The sequence below is a fragment of the Heterodontus francisci genome, chromosome 49 (assembly GCF_036365525.1).
Source record: "Heterodontus francisci isolate sHetFra1 chromosome 49, sHetFra1.hap1, whole genome shotgun sequence".
In the NCBI taxonomy this organism is placed as follows: domain Eukaryota; kingdom Metazoa; phylum Chordata; class Chondrichthyes; order Heterodontiformes; family Heterodontidae; genus Heterodontus; species Heterodontus francisci.
Window position 1 is genome coordinate 14,227,612 of NC_090419.1, and position 22,670 is coordinate 14,250,281.

The 22,670-nt window shown below is 43.7% G+C and overlaps 1 protein-coding gene across 3 annotated transcripts in view; it reads left to right on the forward strand.

Moving 5' to 3' along the window:
• LOC137358257 (fibulin-1-like) overlaps window positions 1-22,670 on the forward strand; it is a 94,789-nt gene that overhangs the window by 28,575 nt on the left and 43,544 nt on the right. For all 3 annotated transcript variants that reach the window (XM_068024158.1, XM_068024159.1, XM_068024160.1), the window contains exons 5-8: window positions 576-708; window positions 1,640-1,826; window positions 2,549-2,641; window positions 3,150-3,251. In XM_068024158.1, the coding sequence (XP_067880259.1) occupies window positions 576-708; window positions 1,640-1,826; window positions 2,549-2,641; window positions 3,150-3,251 (515 nt within the window). The remainder of the gene's footprint in view (window positions 1-575; window positions 709-1,639; window positions 1,827-2,548; window positions 2,642-3,149; window positions 3,252-22,670) is intronic.

Below are 22,670 nucleotides of genomic sequence, written 5' to 3' on the forward strand. Positions count from 1 at the left end.
CGGTGTGTGTGTGTGTGTTACGCCGTGTGTGTGTGTGTTTTACGCGGTGTGTGTGTGTGTTACGCGGTGTGTGTGTGTGTGTTACGCGGTGTGTGTGTGTGTGTTACGCGGTGTGTGTGTGTGTTACGCGGTGTGTGTGTGTGTGTGTTACGCGGTGTGTGTGTGTGTGTTTTACGCGGTGTGTGTGTGTGTGTGTTACGCGGTGTGTGTGTGTGTGTTACGCGGTGTGTGTGTGTGTGTTACGCGGTGTGTGTGTGTGTGTTACGCGGTGTGTGTGTGTGTGTGTTACGCGGTGTGTGTGTGTTACGCGGTGTGTGTGTGTTACGCGGTGTGTGTGTTACGCGGTGTGTGTGTGTGTGTTACGCGGTGTGTGTGTGTGTGTTACGCGGTGTGTGTGTGTGTGTGTGTGTTACGCGGTGTGTGTGTGTGTGTTACGCGGTGTGTGTGTTACGCAGTGTGTACACATGCTGGGACTGATGACGACGCTGGGTGCTGTCACCAGCTCTTCATTTCCTCCCGGTTATTAAGATTTCTGTGCCAGACTGAGGGGTATCTCCGTGATTTTGTTTCCCCAGGGAGTTGCAGGAGCAGTGCTGTCTGTCCACACTGGAGGAGGTGAAATGCCAGGCAGGTGTCGCTGCGGCGATCCGCAACAGCCCCTGCACACGGGAGGCCCCCGACGACACCTGTGGATCAGACGTGTACAAGGTGAAGCCCCTGCCCCTGCTCCCTCCCTTGCCTGAAACCCGGTGAAGCCTCTCCAGAAAGATATGGGGGGGGTGGGGAGGGGGCGGGAGGGGTCTCGCGTCGAGCAGAAACCCCAGCACCGAGCAGATGGGCCTAATGGCCTAAGTACTTGGCATATCCTCCTGGATTACCCCGAACTTTCCCGGGATTAGAAGACCCACTTCCCGGAGCCTGTCACGAGCAATCCGGGGGGGGGAGGGGTAGAGAGGGAGAGAGTGAGGAAAAGGCAAACGTGCAGTCACTGTTGTAGTGTAGGAAACGCAGCAGCCAATTTGCGCACAGCAAGATCCCACAAACAGCCATGTGACAATCACCCGGATTAGTGATTTGGGTTGAGGGATAAATATTGGGATGTGGGTGGGATCTTTGACACCCTCCTGCGAGGGAGCAAGGTGGGAGGTCATGTGAACAGTCAAGTAACATAAGAAATGGGAGCAGGAGTTGGCCATTCGGCCCCTCCATCCCTCTGCTTCGCCATTCAGCAAGAATTTCTCCCTCAACTCCACCTTCCCGCGTTATCCCTCTCTCCCTCGACTCCCCCCTCGTGCCCAAAAGGATCTATTGATCTCAGTCTCGAATGTACTCAATGCCTGATCATCCACAGCTCTCCCGGGTCAGGTTTATTTCCAGAGGTTTATAACCCTCCGAGTGGAGATATTTCTCCCTGTCTCAGCCCGAAATGGCCAAACCCTGATCCTGAGTCTGTGACCCCCCGTGTCCGAGACTCTCCGGTCGGGGCGGGGGGCGGTGGGGGGGGAGGGGGCAGAGGTGGCCTCTGAGCTGAGACTGGGGGGAGAGATGGACGGAGGCTTCCGAGGTGGTTTTGCCAGCGGAGCCGTTTTCAAAGTCTGCGTTTGACGGCCGTCTTTCTTGTGTTGCTTTGAATTTGCAGCGCTGTTGCGAGTGTTGTGCTCTGGGTATCCGGGCCCGCAGTCACGGAGTGCCGTGCGACCGGATTCCAGCCCTCGGACGCGGCTGCGGGCGGGTTCCCACCAGCTGCTGCACGGAGTCGGGCAGCCACCTCCCCTCGCCCAGCAATCGGCGTGAGCCCAGGCGCCCACCAGAGACGGCTTCCGCCGGTGAGTTACGGGCGGGGTGGGGGGAGGGGGGGAGCTCTTTCACCTCGAAGGCCCCGGTAAGGGCTGGGTGAGCGAGAGACAAGACTGGGGTGGACCTGGGAGAGCATGGGACAAGGCTGGGTGGACCTGGGAGAGCATGGCACAAGGCTGAGTGGATCTGGGAGAACTTAGGACCGGGTGGACCTGGGAGAGCCTGGGACAAGACTGGGTGGACCTGGGAGAACATGGCACAAGGCTGAGTGGATCTGGGAGAACTTGGGACCGGGTTGACCTGGGAGAGCCTGGGACAAGACTGGGTGGACCTGGGAGAACATGGCACAAGGCTGAGTGGATCTGGGAGAACTTGGGACCGGGTTGACCTGGGAGAGCCTGGGACAAGACTGGGTGGACCTGGGAGAACATGGCACAAGGCTGAGTGGATCTGGGAGAACTTAGGACCGGGTGGACCTGGGAGAGCCTGGGACAAGACTGGGTTGACCTGGGATAACACGGGACAAGGCTGGGTTGATCTGGGAGCACAGGGGACAAGACTGGGTTGACCTGGGAGAGCACGGGACAAGGCTGGGTTGACCTGGGAGAGCACGGGACAAGGCTGGGTTGACCTGGGAGCACAGGGGACAAGGCTGGGTTGACCTGGGAGAATACAGGCAGAACCGCCCACCATGTCCCCTGCCTCCATGTATGTCCCAACAACTGAACGTCTTTCCCTCTGATCCCGGCAGAAGTGGACGCGGGAGGAGGTGGCAGAGGAGAGGGGGACGGACGAGGGAGCCCGACGCGGGCCTCTGCGTCGGCGCTGGATCATGGCTGCCGAGGTATGTCACCGGCCACGGGGAAAAGCGCTGGACTTGATGGTAAAAATAAATCGTAAAGCCAACCAATAAGTCAGTATAAGAAAAACTTGCATTTCTGTAGCGCCTTTCACCACCTGAGGACATCGCAGAGAGCCTCACAGCCAATGAAATCCTTTTGAAGTAAGGTCACTGTTGTCATGTCGGAAACGCAGCAGCCAATTTGCGCACAGCAAGATCCCACAAACAGCAATGTGATAATGAGCGAGAGAATCAGTTTTTAGCGATGTTGGTTGAGGGATAAATATCGGCCCCAGGACCTGGGGAGAACTCAGTACTGACCCTCCGACAGTGCGGCACTCCCTCAGTACAGACCCTCCGACAGTGCGGCGCTCCCTCAGTACTGACCCTCCGACAGTGCGGCACTCCCTCAGTACTGACCCTCCGACAGTGCGGCGCTCCCTCAGTACTGAGATAATATCCTCAGCGTGTTGGTTTCTCTGCTCACTGTGTGTTATCTGTTTCAACTCAGGTAACAATCCCTGCTCACAGCTGTGTACCAGTGAGGAACAGTCCATCACCTGCTCCTGCTTTGCAGGATATAAGATGTTGAACGATGGAAGGACCTGTGAAGGTAAGAACTGGAGGGACATCTTATAACATACCCAATGACAGGGGTAAAGGAATAATATACTCCTTATTCTGTACTGTACACGGGGGGGACAGTGTTATCGGGGAAATGGGTAAAGGATTAATATACTCCTTATTCTGTACTGTACACGGGGGGACAGTGTTATCGGGGAAATGGGTAAAGGATTAATATACTCCTTATTCTGTACTGTACACGGGGGACAGTGTTATCGGGGAAATGGGTAAAGGATTAATATACTCCTTATTCTGTACTGTACACGGACAGTGTTATCAGGGAAATGGGTAAAGGATTAATATACTCCTTATTCTGTACTGTACACGGACAGTGTTATCGGGGAAATGGGTAAAGGATTAATATACTCCTTATTCTGTACTGTACACGGGGGGACAGTGTTATCAGGGAAATGGGTAAAGGATTAATATACTCCTTATTCTGTACTGTACACGGGGGGACAGTGTTATCGGGGAAATGGGTAAAGGATTAATATACTCCTTATTCTGTACTGTACACGGGGGGACAGTGTTATCGGGGAAATGGGTAAAGGATTAATATACTCCTTATTCTGTACTGTACACGGACAGTGTTATCAGGGAAATGGGTAAAGGATTAATATACTCCTTATTCTGTACTGTACACGGGGGGACAGTGTTATCGGGGAAATGGGTAAAGGATTAATATACTCCTTATTCTGTACTGTACACGGGGGGACAGTGTTATCGGGGAAATGGGTAAAGGATTAATATACTCCTTATTCTGTACTGTACACGGACAGTGTTATCGGGGAAATGGGTAAATGATTAATATACTCCTTATTCTGTACTGTACACGGACAGTGTTATCGGGGAAATGGGTAAAGGATTAATATACTCCTTATTCTGTACTGTACACGGGGGGACAGTGTTATCGGGGAAATGGGTAAAGGATTAATATACTCCTTATTCTGTACTGTACACGGACAGTGTTATCGGGGAAATGGGTAAAGGATTAATATACTCCTTATTCTGTACTGTACACGGGGGGACAGTGTTATCAGGGAAATGGGTAAAGGATTAATATACTCCTTATTCTGTACTGTACACGGACAGTGTTATCGGGGAAATGGGTAAAGGATTAATATACTCCTTATTCTGTACTGTACACGGACAGTGTTATCGGGGAAATGGGTAAAGGATTAATATACTCCTTATTCTGTACTGTACACGGGGGGACAGTGTTATCGGGGAAATGGGTAAAGGATTAATATACTCCTTATTCTGTACTGTACACGGACAGTGTTATCAGGGAAATGGGTAAAGGATTAATATACTCCTTATTCTGTACTGTACACGGACAGTGTTATCAGGGAAATGGGTAAAGGATTAATATACTCCTTATTCTGTACTGTACACGGACAGTGTTATCGGGGAAATGGGTAAAGGATTAATATACTCCTTATTCTGTACTGTACACGGGGGGACAGTGTTATCGGGGAAATGGGTAAAGGATTAATATACTCCTTATTCTGTACTGTACACGGGGGGACAGTGTTATCAGGGAAATGGGTAAAGGATTAATATACTCCTTATTCTGTACTGTACACGGACAGTGTTATCGGGGAAATGGGTAAAGGATTAATATACTCCTTATTCTGTACTGTACACGGACAGTGTTATCGGGGAAATGGGTAAAGGATTAATATACTCCTTATTCTGTACTGTACACGGACAGTGTTATCGGGGAAATGGGTAAAGGATTAATATACTCCTTATTCTGTACTGTACACGGACAGTGTTATCGGGGAAATGGGTAAAGGATTAATATACTCCTTATTCTGTACTGTACACGGGGGGACAGTGTTATCAGGTAAATGGGTAAAGGATTAATATACTCCTTATTCTGTACTGTACACGGGGGGGACAGTGTTATCGGGGAAATGGGTAAAGGATTAATATACTCCTTATTCTGTACTGTACACGGACAGTGTTATCGGGGAAATGGGTAAAGGATTAATATACTCCTTATTCTGTACTGTACACGGGGGGACAGTGTTATCGGGGAAATGGGTAAAGGATTAATATACTCCTTATTCTGTACTGTACACGGGGGGACAGTGTTATCGGGGAAATGGGTAAAGGATTAATATACTCCTTATTCTGTACTGTACACGGACAGTGTTATCGGGGAAATGGGTAAAGGATTAATATACTCCTTATTCTGTACTGTACACGGGGGGACAGTGTTATCAGGTAAATGGGTAAAGGATTAATATACTCCTTATTCTGTACTGTACACGGGGGGACAGTGTTATCGGGGAAATGGGTAAAGGATTAATATACTCCTTATTCTGTACTGTACACGGACAGTGTTATCGGGGAAATGGGTAAAGGATTAATATACTCCTTATTCTGTACTGTACACGGGGGGACAGTGTTATCGGGGAAATGGGTAAAGGATTAATATACTCCTTATTCTGTACTGTACACGGGGGGACAGTGTTATCGGGGAAATGGGTAAAGGATTAATATACTCCTTATTCTGTACTGTACACGGACAGTGTTATCGGGGAAATGGGTAAAGGATTAATATACTCCTTATTCTGTACTGTACACGGACAGTGTTATCAGGGAAATGGGTAAAGGATTAATATACTCCTTATTCTGTACTGTACACGGGGAGACAGTGTTATCGGGGAAATGGGTAAAGGATTAATATACTCCTTATTCTGTACTGTACACGGGGGGACAGTGTTATCGGGGAAATGGGTAAAGGATTAATATACTCCTTATTCTGTACTGTACACGGACAGTGTTATCGGGGAAATGGGTAAAGGATTAATATACTCCTTATTCTGTACTGTACACGGACAGTGTTATCGGGGAAATGGGTAAAGGATTAATATACTCCTTATTCTGTACTGTACACGGACAGTGTTATCAGGGAAATGGGTAAAGGATTAATATACTCCTTATTCTGTACTGTACACGGGGGGACAGTGTTATCAGGGAAATGGGTAAAGGATTAATATACTCCTTATTCTGTACTGTACACGGGGGGGACAGTGTTATCAGGGAAATGGGTAAAGGATTAATATACTCCTTATTCTGTACTGTACACGGGGGGGACAGTGTTATCGGGGAAATGGGTAAAGGATTAATATACTCCTTATTCTGTACTGTACACGGGGAGACAGTGTTATCGGGGAAATGGGTAAAGGATTAATATACTCCTTATTCTGTACTGTACACGGGGGGACAGTGTTATCGGGGAAATGGGTAAAGGATTAATATACTCCTTATTCTGTACTGTACACGGACAGTGTTATCGGGGAAATGGGTAAAGGATTAATATACTCCTTATTCTGTACTGTACACGGACAGTGTTATCGGGGAAATGGGTAAAGGATTAATATACTCCTTATTCTGTACTGTACACGGACAGTGTTATCAGGGAAATGGGTAAAGGATTAATATACTCCTTATTCTGTACTGTACACGGACAGTGTTATCAGGGAAATGGGTAAAGGATTAATATACTCCTTATTCTGTACTGTACACGGGGGGGACAGTGTTATCAGGGAAATGGGTAAAGGATTAATATACTCCTTATTCTGTACTGTACACGGGGGGGACAGTGTTATCAGGGAAATGGGTAAAGGATTAATATACTCCTTATTCTGTACTGTACACGGACAGTGTTATCGGGGAAATGGGTAAAGGATTAATATACTCCTTATTCTGTACTGTACACTGACAGTGTTATCGGGGAAATGGGTAAAGGATTAATATACTCCTTATTCTGTACTGTACACGGGGGGACAGTGTTATCGGGGAAATGGGTAAAGGATTAATATACTCCTTATTCTGTACTGTACACGGGACAGTGTTATCGGGGAAATGGGTAAAGGATTAATATACTCCTTATTCTGTACTGTACACGGGGGGACAGTGTTATCAGGGAAATGGGTAAAGGATTAATATACTCCTTATTCTGTACTGTACACGGGGGACAGTGTTATCGGGGAAATGGGTAAAGGATTAATATACTCCTTATTCTGTACTGTACACGGGGGACAGTGTTATCGGGGAAATGGGTAAAGGATTAATATACTCCTTATTCTGTACTGTACACGGACAGTGTTATCAGGGAAATGGGTAAAGGATTAATATACTCCTTATTCTGTACTGTACACGGGGGGACAGTGTTATCAGGGAAATGGGTAAAGGATTAATATACTCCTTATTCTGTACTGTACACGGACAGTGTTATCGGGGAAATGGGTAAAGGATTAATATACTCCTTATTCTGTACTGTACACGGGGGACAGTGTTATCGGGGAAATGGGTAAAGGATTAATATACTCCTTATTCTGTACTGTACACGGGGGGACAGTGTTATCGGGGAAATGGGTAAAGGATTAATATACTCCTTATTCTGTACTGTACATGGGGGGACAGTGTTATCGGGGAAATGGGTAAAGGATTAATATACTCCTTATTCTGTACTGTACACGGACAGTGTTATCGGGGAAATGGGTAAAGGATTAATATACTCCTTATTCTGTACTGTACACGGACAGTGTTATCAGGGAAATGGGTAAAGGATTAATATACTCCTTATTCTGTACTGTACACGGGGGACAGTGTTATCAGGGAAATGGGTAAAGGATTAATATACTCCTTATTCTGTACTGTACACGGACAGTGTTATCGGGGAAATGGGTAAAGGATTAATATACTCCTTATTCTGTACTGTACACGGGACAGTGTTATCGGGGAAATGGGTAAAGGATTAATATACTCCTTATTCTGTACTGTACACGGGGGACAGTGTTATCGGGGAAATGGGTAAAGGATTAATATACTCCTTATTCTGTACTGTACACTGGACAGTGTTATCGGGGAAATGGGTAAAGGATTAATATACTCCTTATTCTGTACTGTACACGGGGGACAGTGTTATCGGGGAAATGGGTAAAGGATTAATATACTCCTTATTCTGTACTGTACACGGACAGTGTTATCGGGGAAATGGGTAAAGGATTAATATACTCCTTATTCTGTACTGTACACGGGGGACAGTGTTATCGGGGAAATGGGTAAAGGATTAATATACTCCTTATTCTGTACTGTACACGGGGGACAGTGTTATCGGGGAAATGGGTAAAGGATTAATATACTCCTTATTCTGTACTGTACACGGGGGGACAGTGTTATCGGGGAAATGGGTAAAGGATTAATATACTCCTTATTCTGTACTGTACACGGACAGTGTTATCGGGGAAATGGGTAAAGGATTAATATACTCCTTATTCTGTACTGTACACGGGGACAGTGTTATCGGGGAAATGGGTAAAGGATTAATATACTCCTTATTCTGTACTGTACACGGACAGTGTTATCGGGGAAATGGGTAAAGGATTAATATACTCCTTATTCTGTACTGTACACGGACAGTGTTATCGGGGAAATGGGTAAAGGATTAATATACTCCTTATTCTGTACTGTACACGGGGGACAGTGTTATCGGGGAAATGGGTAAAGGATTAATATACTCCTTATTCTGTACTGTACACGGACAGTGTTATCGGGGAAATGGGTAAAGGATTAATATACTCCTTATTCTGTACTGTACACGGGACAGTGTTATCGGGGAAATGGGTAAAGGATTAATATACTCCTTATTCTGTACTGTACACGGACAGTGTTATCGGGGAAATGGGTAAAGGATTAATATACTCCTTATTCTGTACTGTACACGGGACAGTGTTATCGGGGAAATGGGTAAAGGATTAATATACTCCTTATTCTGTACTGTACACGGACAGTGTTATCGGGGAAATGGGTAAAGGATTAATATACTCCTTATTCTGTACTGTACACGGACAGTGTTATCAGGGAAATGGGTAAAGGATTAATATACTCCTTATTCTGTACTGTACACGGGACAGTGTTATCAGGGAAATGGGTAAAGGATTAATATACTCCTTATTCTGTACTGTACACGGGGGGACAGTGTTATCAGGGAAATGGGTAAAGGATTAATATACTCCTTATTCTGTACTGTACACGGGGGGACAGTGTTATCAGGGAAATGGGTAAAGGATTAATATACTCCTTATTCTGTACTGTACACGGACAGTGTTATCGGGGAAATGGGTAAAGGATTAATATACTCCTTATTCTGTACTGTACACGGGGGGACAGTGTTATCAGGGAAATGGGTAAAGGATTAATATACTCCTTATTCTGTACTGTACACGGACAGTGTTATCGGGGAAATGGGTAAAGGATTAATATACTCCTTATTCTGTACTGTACACGGGGGGACAGTGTTATCAGGGAAATGGGTAAAGGATTAATATACTCCTTATTCTGTACTGTACACGGACAGTGTTATCGGGGAAATGGGTAAAGGATTAATATACTCCTTATTCTGTACTGTACACGGGTGACAGTGTTATCGGGGAAATGGGTAAAGGATTAATATACTCCTTATTCTGTACTGTACACGGGGGGACAGTGTTATCGGGGAAATGGGTAAAGGATTAATATACTCCTTATTCTGTACTGTACACGGGGGGACAGTGTTATCGGGGAAATGGGTAAAGGATTAATATACTCCTTATTCTGTACTGTACACGGACAGTGTTATCAGGGAAATGGGTAAAGGATTAATATACTCCTTATTCTGTACTGTACACGGGACAGTGTTATCGGGGAAATGGGTAAAGGATTAATATACTCCTTATTCTGTACTGTACACGGACAGTGTTATCGGGGAAATGGGTAAAGGATTAATATACTCCTTATTCTGTACTGTACACGGACAGTGTTATCGGGGAAATGGGTAAAGGATTAATATACTCCTTATTCTGTACTGTACACGGGACAGTGTTATCGGGGAAATGGGTAAAGGATTAATATACTCCTTATTCTGTACTGTACACGGGGGGACAGTGTTATCGGGGAAATGGGTAAAGGATTAATATACTCCTTATTCTGTACTGTACACGGACAGTGTTATCAGGGAAATGGGTAAAGGATTAATATACTCCTTATTCTGTACTGTACACGGGGGACAGTGTTATCAGGGAAATGGGTAAAGGATTAATATACTCCTTATTCTGTACTGTACACGGGGGACAGTGTTATCAGGGGAAATGGGTAAAGGATTAATATACTCCTTATTCTGTACTGTACACGGACAGTGTTATCGGGGAAATGGGTAAAGGATTAATATACTCCTTATTCTGTACTGTACACGGGGGACAGTGTTATCAGGGGAAATGGGTAAAGGATTAATATACTCCTTATTCTGTACTGTACACGGACAGTGTTATCGGGGAAATGGGTAAAGGATTAATATACTCCTTATTCTGTACTGTACACGGGGGACAGTGTTATCAGGGGAAATGGGTAAAGGATTAATATACTCCTTATTCTGTACTGTACACGGACAGTGTTATCGGGGAAATGGGTAAAGGATTAATATACTCCTTATTCTGTACTGTACACGGGGGACAGTGTTATCGGGGAAATGGGTAAAGGATTAATATACTCCTTATTCTGTACTGTACACGGGGGACAGTGTTATCGGGGAAATGGGTAAAGGATTAATATACTCCTTATTCTGTACTGTACACGGACAGTGTTATCGGGGAAATGGGTAAAGGATTAATATACTCCTTATTCTGTACTGTACACGGACAGTGTTATCAGGGAAATGGGTAAAGGATTAATATACTCCTTATTCTGTACTGTACACGGGGACAGTGTTATCGGGGAAATGGGTAAAGGATTAATATACTCCTTATTCTGTACTGTACACGGGGGACAGTGTTATCGGGGAAATGGGTAAAGGATTAATATACTCCTTATTCTGTACTGTACACGGACAGTGTTATCGGGGAAATGGGTAAAGGATTAATATACTCCTTATTCTGTACTGTACACGGACAGTGTTATCGGGGAAATGGGTAAAGGATTAATATACTCCTTATTCTGTACTGTACACGGGGGACAGTGTTATCGGGGAAATGGGTAAAGGATTAATATACTCCTTATTCTGTACTGTACACGGACAGTGTTATCAGGGGAAATGGGTAAAGGATTAATATACTCCTTATTCTGTACTGTACACGGGACAGTGTTATCGGGGAAATGGGTAAAGGATTAATATACTCCTTATTCTGTACTGTACACGGACAGTGTTATCGGGGAAATGGGTAAAGGATTAATATACTCCTTATTCTGTACTGTACACGGGACAGTGTTATCGGGGAAATGGGTAAAGGATTAATATACTCCTTATTCTGTACTGTACACGGGGGACAGTGTTATCGGGGAAATGGGTAAAGGATTAATATACTCCTTATTCTGTACTGTACACGGGACAGTGTTATCGGGGAAATGGGTAAAGGATTAATATACTCCTTATTCTGTACTGTACACGGGGGACAGTGTTATCGGAGGAAATGGGTAAAGGATTAATATACTCCTTATTCTGTACTGTACACGGGGACAGTGTTATCGGGGAAATGGGTAAAGGATTAATATACTCCTTATTCTGTACTGTACACGGGGGACAGTGTTATCGGGGAAATGGGTAAAGGATTAATATACTCCTTATTCTGTACTGTACACGGACAGTGTTATCGGGGAAATGGGTAAAGGATTAATATACTCCTTATTCTGTACTGTACACGGGACAGTGTTATCGGGGAAATGGGTAAAGGATTAATATACTCCTTATTCTGTACTGTACACGGGGACAGTGTTATCGGGAAATGGGTAAAGGATTAATATACTCCTTATTCTGTACTGTACACGGGGACAGTGTTATCGGGGAAATGGGTAAAGGATTAATATACTCCTTATTCTGTACTGTACACGGGACAGTGTTATCGGGGAAATGGGTAAAGGATTAATATACTCCTTATTCTGTACTGTACACGGGGGACAGTGTTATCGGGAAATGGGTAAAGGATTAATATACTCCTTATTCTGTACTGTACACGGGGGGACAGTGTTATCGGGGAAATGGGTAAAGGATTAATATACTCCTTATTCTGTACTGTACACGGGACAGTGTTATCGGGGAAATGGGTAAAGGATTAATATACTCCTTATTCTGTACTGTACACGGGGGACAGTGTTATCGGGGAAATGGGTAAAGGATTAATATACTCCTTATTCTGTACTGTACACGGGGGACAGTGTTATCAGGGAAATGGGTAAAGGATTAATATACTCCTTATTCTGTACTGTACACGGGGGGACAGTGTTATCGGGGAAATGGGTAAAGGATTAATATCCTCCTTATTCTGTACTGTACACGGGGGGACAGTGTTATCGGGGAAATGGGTAAAGGATTAATATACTCCTTATTCTGTACTGTACACGGGGGACAGTGTTATCGGGGAAATGGGTAAAGGATTAATATACTCCTTATTCTGTACTGTACACGGGGGGACAGTGTTATCGGGAAATGGGTAAAGGATTAATATACTCCTTATTCTGTACTGTACACGGGGGACAGTGTTATCGGGGAAATGGGTAAAGGATTAATATCCTCCTTATTCTGTACTGTACACGGGGACAGTGTTATCGGGAAATGGGTAAAGGATTAATATACTCCTTATTCTGTACTGTACACGGGGGGACAGTGTTATCGGGAAATGGGTAAAGGATTAATATACTCCTTATTCTGTACTGTACACGGGGGGACAGTGTTATCGGGGAAAATGGGTAAAGGATTAATATCCTCCTTATTCTGTACTGTACACGGGGGGACAGTGTTATCGGGAAATGGGTAAAGGATTAATATACTCCTTATTCTGTACTGTACACGGGGGGACAGTGTTATCGGGGAAATGGGTAAAGGATTAATATACTCCTTATTCTGTACTGTACACGGGGGGGACAGTGTTATCGGGGAAATGGGTAAAGGATTAATATACTCCTTATTCTGTACTGTACACGGGGGGACAGTGTTATCGGGGAAATGGGTAAAGGATTAATATACTCCTTATTCTGTACTGTACACGTGGGGACAGTGTTATCAGGGAAATGGGTAAAGGATTAATATACTCCTTATTCTGTACTGTACACGGGGGACAGTGTTATCGGGAAATGGGTAAAGGATTAATATACTCCTTATTCTGTACTGTACACGGGGGGACAGTGTTATCGGGGAAATGGGTAAAGGATTAATATACTCCTTATTCTGTACTGTACACGGGGGACAGTGTTATCGGGGAAATGGGTAAAGGATTAATATACTCCTTATTCTGTACTGTACACGGGGGGACAGTGTTATCGGGAAATGGGTAAAGGATTAATATACTCCTTATTCTGTACTGTACACGGGGGGACAGTGTTATCGGGAAATGGGTAAAGGATTAATATACTCCTTATTCTGTACTGTACACGGGGGGACAGTGTTATCAGGGAAATGGGTAAAGGATTAATATACTCCTTATTCTGTACTGTACACGGACAGTGTTATCGGGGAAATGGGTAAAGGATTAATATACTCCTTATTCTGTACTGTACACGGGGGGACAGTGTTATCGGGGAAATGGGTAAAGGATTAATATACTCCTTATTCTGTACTGTACACGGACAGTGTTATCGGGAGAAATGGGTAAAGGATTAATATACTCCTTATTCTGTACTGTACACGGGGGGACAGTGTTATCAGGGAAATGGGGTAAAGGATTAATATACTCCTTATTCTGTACTGTACACGGGGGACAGTGTTATCAGGGGAAATGGGTAAAGGATTAATATACTCCTTATTCTGTACTGTACACGGGGGACAGTGTTATCGGGGAAATGGGTAAAGGATTAATATACTCCTTATTCTGTACTGTACACGGACAGTGTTATCGGGGAAATGGGTAAAGGATTAATATACTCCTTATTCTGTACTGTACACGGGGGGACAGTGTTATCGGGGAAATGGGTAAAGGATTAATATACTCCTTATTCTGTACTGTACACGGGGGACAGTGTTATCGGGGAAATGGGTAAAGGATTAATATACTCCTTATTCTGTACTGTACACGGGGGGACAGTGTTATCGGGGAAAGGGGTAAAGGATTAATATACTCCTTATTCTGTACTGTACACGGACAGTGTTATCGGGGAATGGGTAAAGGATTAATATACTCCTTATTCTGTACTGTACACGGGACAGTGTTATCGGGAAATGGGTAAAGGATTAATATACTCCTTATTCTGTACTGTACACGGGGGACAGTGTTATCGGGGAGAAATGGGGTAAAGGATTAATATACTCCTTATTCTGTACTGTACACGGACAGTGTTATCGGGAAAATGGGTAAAGGATTAATATACTCCTTATTCTGTACTGTACACGGACAGTGTTATCGGGAAATGGGTAAAGGATTAATATACTCCTTATTCTGTACTGTACACGGGGGACAGTGTTATCGGGGAAATGGGGTAAAGGATTAATATACTCCTTATTCTGTACTGTACACGGGACAGTGTTATCGGGAAATGGGTAAAGGATTAATATACTCCTTATTCTGTACTGTACACGGGGGGACAGTGTTATCGGGGAAATGGGTAAAGGATTAATATCCTCCTTATTCTGTACTGTACACGGGGGACAGTGTTATCGGGGAAATGGGTAAAGGATTAATATACTCCTTATTCTGTACTGTACACGGGGGGACAGTGTGATATCGGGAAAATGGGTAAAGGATTAATATCCTCCTTATTCTGTACTGTACACGGGGGGACAGTGTTATCAGGGAAATGGGTAAAGGATTAATATACTCCTTATTCTGTACTGTACACGGGGGGACAGTGTTATCGGGAAATGGGTAAAGGATTAATATACTCCTTATTCTGTACTGTACACGGGGGGACAGTGTTATCAGGGAAATGGGTAAAGGATTAATATACTCCCCTTATTCTGTACTGTACACGGGGGACAGTGTTATCGGGGAAATGGGTAAAGGATTAATATACTCCTTATTCTGTACTGTACACGGACAGTGTTATCGGGGAAATGGGTAAAGGATTAATATACTCCTTATTCTGTACTGTACACGGGGGGGGACAGTGTTATCGGGGAAATGGGTAAGGATTAATATACTCCTTATTCTGTACTGTACACGGGGGGACAGTGTTATCGGGGAAATGGGTAAAGGATTAATATACTCCTTATTCTGTACTGTACACGGGGGGACAGTGTTATCGGGGAAATGGGTAAAGGATTAATATACTCCTTATTCTGTACTGTACACGGGGGACAGTGTTATCGGGGAAATGGGTAAAGGATTAATATACTCCTTATTCTGTACTGTACACGGGACAGTGTTATCGGGGAAATGGGTAAAGGATTAATATACTCCTTATTCTGTACTGTACACGGGGGGACAGTGTTATCGGGGAAATGGGTAAAGGATTAATATACTCCTTATTCTGTACTGTACACGGGGGGACAGTGTTATCGGGGAAATGGGTAAAGGATTAATATACTCTTATTCTGTACTGTACACGGGGGGACAGTGTTATCGGGGAAATGGGTAAAGGATTAATATACTCCTTATTCTGTACTGTACACGGGGGGACAGTGTTATCGGGGAAATGGGTAAAGGATTAATATACTCCTTATTCTGTACTGTACACGGGGGGGACAGTGTTATCGGGGAAATGGGTAAAGGATTAATATACTCCTTATTCTGTACTGTACACGGGGGACAGTGTTATCGGGGAAATGGGTAAAGGATTAATATACTCCTTATTCTGTACTGTACACGGGGACAGTGTTATCGGGGAAATGGGTAAAGGATTAATATACTCCTTATTCTGTACTGTACACGGACAGTGTTATCGGGGAAATGGGTAAAGGATTAATATACTCCTTATTCTGTACTGTACACGGACAGTGTTATCGGAGAAATGGGGTAAAGGATTAATATACTCCTTATTCTGTACTGTACACGGGGGACAGTGTTATCGGGGAAATGGGTAAAGGATTAATATACTCCTTATTCTGTACTGTACACGGGGGGACAGTGTTATCGGGAAATGGTAAAGGATTAATATCTCCTTATTCTGTACTGTACACGGACAGTGTTATCGGGGAAATGGGTAAAGGATTAATATACTCCTTATTCTGTACTGTACACGGGGACAGTGTTATCGGGGAAATGGGTAAAGGATTAATATACTCCTTATTCTGTACTGTACACGGGGGGACAGTGTTATCGGGGAAATGGGTAAAGGATTAATATACTCCTTATTCTGTACTGTACACGGGGGACAGTGTTATCGGAGGAAATGGGTAAAGGATAATATACTCCTTATTCTGTACTGTACAGGGGGACAGTGTTATCGGGAAATGGGTAAAGGATTAATATACTCCTTATTCTGTACTGTACACGGGGACAGTGTTATCGGGGAAATGGGTAAAGGATTAATATACTCCTTATTCTGTACTGTACACGGGGGGACAGTGTTATCGGGGAAATGGGTAAAGGATTAATATACTCCTTATTCTGTACTGTACACGGGGGGGACAGTGTTATCGGGGAAATGGGTAAAGGATTAATATACTCTATTCTGTACTGTACACGGGGGGACAGTGTTATCGGGGAAATGGGTAAAGGATTAATATACTCCTTATTCTGTACTGTACACGGGGACAGTGTTATCGGGGGGAAATGGGTAAAGGATTAATATACTCCTTATTCTGTACTGTACACGGGGGACAGTGTTATCGGGAAATGGGTAAAGGATTAATATACTCCTTATTCTGTACTGTACACGGGGGGACAGTGTTATCGGGAAATGGGTAAAGGATTAATATACTCCTTATTCTGTACTGTACACGGGGGGACAGTGTTATCGGGAAATGGGTAAAGGATTAATATACTCCTTATTCTGTACTGTACACGGGGGGACAGTGTTATCGGGAAATGGGTAAAGGATTAATATACCTCCTTATTCTGTACTGTACACGGGGGGACAGTGTTATCGGGAAATGGGTAAAGGATTAATATACTCCCTTATTCTGTACTGTACACGGGGGACAGTGTTATCGGGGAAATGGGTAAAGGATTAATATACTCCTTATTCTGTACTGTACACGGGGGGACAGTGTTATCGGGAAATGGGTAAAGGATTAATATACTCCTTATTCTGTACTGTACACGGGGGGACAGTGTTATCGGGAAATGGGTAAAGGATTAATATACTCCTTATTCTGTACTGTACACGGGTGGACAGTGTTATCGGGGAAATGGGTAAAGGATTAATATACTCCTTATTCTGTACTGTACACGGGACAGTGTTATCGGGGAAATGGGTAAAGGATTAATATACTCCTTATTCTGTACTGTACACGGGGGGACAGTGTTATCGGGGAAATGGGTAAAGGATTAATATACTCCTTATTCTGTACTGTACACGGGGGGACCAGTGTTATCGGGGAAATGGGTAAAGGATTAATATACTCCTTATTCTGTACTGTACACGGGGACAGTGTTATCGGGGAAATGGGTAAAGGATTAATATACTCCTTATTCTGTACTGTACACGGGGGACAGTGTTATCGGGGAAATGGGTAAAGGATTAATATACTCCTTATTCTGTACTGTACACGGGGGGACAGTGTTATCGGGGAAATGGGTAAAGGATTAATATACTCCTTATTCTGTACTGTACACGGGGACAGGTTATCGGGAAATGGTAAAGGATTAATATACTCCTATCTGTACTGTACACGGGGGGGACAGTGTTATCAGGGGAAATGGGTAAAGGATTAATATACTCCTTATTCTGTACTGTACACGGGGACAGTGTTATCGGGGAAATGGGTAAAGGATTAATATACTCCCTTATTCTGTACTGTACACGGGGACAGTGTTATCGGGGAAATGGGTAAAGGATTAATATACTCCTTATTCTGTAACTGTACACGGGGACAGTGTTATCGGGGAAATGGGTAAAGGATTAATATACTCCTTATTCTGTACTGTACACGGGGGGACAGTGTTATCGGGGAAATGGGTAAAGGATTAATATACTCCTTATTCTGTACTGTACACGGGGGGACAGTGTTATCGGGGAAATGGGTAAAGGATTAATATACTCCTTATTCTGTACTGTACACGGGGGGACAGTGTTATCGGGGAAATGGGTAAAGGATTAATATACTCCTTATTCTGTACTGTACACGGGGGGACAGTGTTATCGGGGGAAATGGGTAAAGGATTAATATACTCCTTATTCTGTACTGTACACGGGGGACAGTGTTATCGGGAAATGGGTAAAGGATTAATATACTCCTTATTCTGTACTGTACACGGGGGGGACAGTGTTATCAGGGAAATGGGTAAAGGATTAATATACTCCTTATTCTGTACTGTACACGGGACAGTGTTATCGGGGAAATGGGTAAAGGATTAATATACTCCTTATTCTGTACTGTACACGGGGGACAGTGTTATCAGGGAAATGGGTAAAGGATTAATATACTCCTTATTCTGTACTGTACACGGGGGGACAGTGTTATCGGGGAAATGGGTAAAGGATTAATATACTCCTTATTCTGTACTGTACACGGGGGGGACAGTGTTATCGGGGAAATGGGTAAAGGATTAATATACTCTTATTCTGTACTGTACATGGGGGGACAGTGTTATCGGGGAAATGGGTAAAGGATTAATATACTCCTTATTCTGTACTGTACACGGGGGGACAGTGTTATCGGGGAAATGGGTAAAGGATTAATATACTCCTTATTCTGTACTGTACACGGGGGACAGTGTTATCGGGGAGAAATTGGGGTAAAGGATTAATATACTCCTTATTCTGTACTGTACACGGGGGGACAGTGTTATCGGGGAAATGGGTAAAGGATTAATATACTCCTTATTCTGTACTGTACACGGGGGGACAGTGTTATCGGGGAAATGGGTAAAGGATTAATATACTCCTTATTCTGTACTGTACACGGGGACAGTGTTATCGGGGAAATGGGTAAAGGATTAATATACTCCTTAATTCTGTACTGTACACGGGGGGGACAGTGTTATCGGGGAAATGGGTAAAGGATTAATATACTCCTTATTCTGTACTGTACACGGGGGGACAGTGTTATCGGGGAAATGGGTAAAGGATTAATATACTCCTTATTCTGTACTGTACACGGGGGACAGTGTTATCGGGGAAATGGGTAAAGGATTAATATACTCCTTATTCTGTACTGTACACGGGGGGGACAGTGTTTATCGGGGAAATGGGTAAAGGATTAATATACTCCTTATTCTGTACTGTACACGGGGGACAGTGTTATCGGGGAAATGGGTAAAGGATTAATATACTCCTTATTCTGTACTGTACACGGACAGTGTTATCGGGGAAATGGGTAAAGGATTAATATACTCCTTATTCTGTACTGTACACGGGGGGGACAGTGTTATCGGGGAAATGGGTAAAGGATTAATATACTCCTTATTCTGTACTGTACACGGGGGGACAGTGTTATCGGGGAAATGGGTAAAGGATTAATATACTCCTTATTCTGTACTGTACACGGGGACAGTGTTATCGGGGAAATGGGTAAAGGATTAATATACTCCTTATTCTGTACTGTACACGGGGGGGACAGTGTTATCGGGGAAATGGGTAAAGGATTAATATACTCCTTATTCTGTACTGTACACGGGGACAGTGTTATCGGGAAATGGGTAAAGGATTAATATACTCCTTATTCTGTACTGTACACGGGGGGGACAGTGTTATCGGGGAAATGGGTAAAGGATTAATATACTCCTTATTCTGTACTGTACACGGGGGGGACAGTGTTATCGGGAAATGGGTAAAGGATTAATATACTCCTTATTCTGTACTGTACACGGACAGTGTTATCGGGGAAATGGGTAAAGGATTAATATACTCCTTATTCTGTACTGTACACTGGGGGGACAGTGTTATCGGGGAAATGGGTAAAGGATTAATATACTCCTTATTCTGTAACTGTACACGGGACAGTGTTATCAGGGAAATGGGTAAAGGATTAATATACTCCTTATTCTGTACTGTACACGGGGGACAGTGTTATCGGGAAATGGGTAAAGGATTAATATACTCCTTATTCTGTACTGTACACGGGACAGTGTTATCAGGGAAATGGGTAAAGGATTAATATACTCCTTATTCTGTACTGTACACGGGGGGACAGTGTTATCGGGAAATGGGTAAAGGATTAATATACTCCTTATTCTGTACTGTACACGGGGGGACAGTGTTATCAGGGAAATGGGTAAAGGATTAATATACTCCTTATTCTGTACTGTACACGGGGACAGTGTTATCGGAGGAAATGGGTAAAGGATTAATATACTCCTTATTCTGTACTGTACACGGGGGGGGACAGTGTTATCAGGGAAATGGGTAAAGGATTAATATACTCCTTATTCTGTACTGTACACGGACAGTGTTATCGGGGAAATGGGTAAAAGGATTAATATACTCCTTATTCTGTACTGTACACGGGGGACAGTGTTATCAGGGAAATGGGTAAAGGATTAATATACTCCTTATTCTGTACTGTACACGGGGGGACAGTGTTATCAGGGAAATGGGTAAAGGATTAATATACTCCTTATTCTGTACTGTACACGGGGGGACAGTGTTATCGGGAAATGGGTAAAGGATTAATATACTCCTTATTCTGTACTGTACACGGGACAGTGTTATCGGGAAATGGGTAAAGGATTAATATACTCCTTATTCTGTACTGTACACGGGACAGTGTTATCGGGGAAATGGGTAAAGGATTAATATACTCCTTATTCCTGTACTGTACACGGGGGGACAGTGTTATCGGGGAAATGGGTAAAGGATTAATATACTCCTTATTCTGTACTGTACACGGGGGGACAGTGTTATCGGGGAAATGGGTAAAGGATTAATATACTCCTTATTCTGTACTGTACACGGGACAGTGTTATCGGGGAAATGGGTAAAGGATTAATATACTCCTTATTCTGTACTGTACACGGACAGTGTTATCGGGGAAATGGGTAAAGGATTAATATACTCCTTATTCTGTACTGTACACGGGGGACAGTGTTATCAGGGAAATGGGGTAAAGGATTAATATACTCCTTATTCTGTACTGTACACGGGGGACAGTGTTATCAGGGAAATGGGTAAAGGATTAATATACTCCTTATTCTGTACTGTACACGGGGGACAGTGTTATCGGGGAAATGGGTAAAGGATTAATATACTCCTTATTCTGTACTGTACACGGGGGACAGTGTTATCGGGGAAATGGGTAAAGGATTAATATACTCCTTATTCTGTACTGTACACGGACAGTGTTATCGGGGAAATGGGTAAAGGATTAATATACTCCTTATTCTGTACTGTACACGGGGACAGTGTTATCGGGGAAATGGGGTAAAGGATTAATATACTCCTTATTCTGTACTGTACACGGGACAGTGTTATCGGGGAAATGGGTAAAGGATTAATATACTCCTTATTCTGTACTGTACACGGGGACAGTGTTATCGGGGAAATGGGTAAAGGATTAATATACTCCTTATTCTGTACTGTACACGGGGACAGTGTTATCGGGGAAATGGGTAAAGGATTAATATACTCCTTATTCTGTACTGTACACGGACAGTGTTATCGGGGAAATGGGTAAAGGATTAATATACTCCTTATTCTGTACTGTACACGGGGGACAGTGTTATCGGGGAAATGGGTAAAGGATTAATATACTCCTTATTCTGTACTGTACACGGGGGGACAGTGTTATCGGGGAAATGGGTAAAGGATTAATATACTCCTTATTCTGTACTGTACACGGGGGACAGTGTTATCGGGGAAATGGGTAAAGGATTAATATACTCCTTATTCTGTACTGTACACGGACAGTGTTATCGGGGAAATGGGTTAAAGGATTAATATACTCCTTATTCTGTACTGTACACGGGGGACAGTGTTATCAGGGGAAATGGGTAAAGGATTAATATACTCCTTATTCTGTACTGTACACGGGGGGACAGTGTTATCGGGGGAAATGGGTAAAGGATTAATATACTCCTTATTCTGTACTGTACACGGGGGGACAGTGTTATCGGGAAATGGGTAAAGGATTAATATACTCCTTATTCTGTACTGTACACGGGGACAGTGTTATCAGGGAAATGGGTAAAGGATTAATATACTCCTTATTCTGTACTGTACACGGGGGACAGTGTTATCGGGGAAATGGGTAAAGGATTAATATACTCCTTATTCTGTACTGTACACGGGGGACAGTGTTATCGGGGAAATGGGTAAAGGATTAATATACTCCTTATTCTGTACTGTACACGGGGGACAGTGTTATCGGGGAAATGGGTAAAGGATTAATATA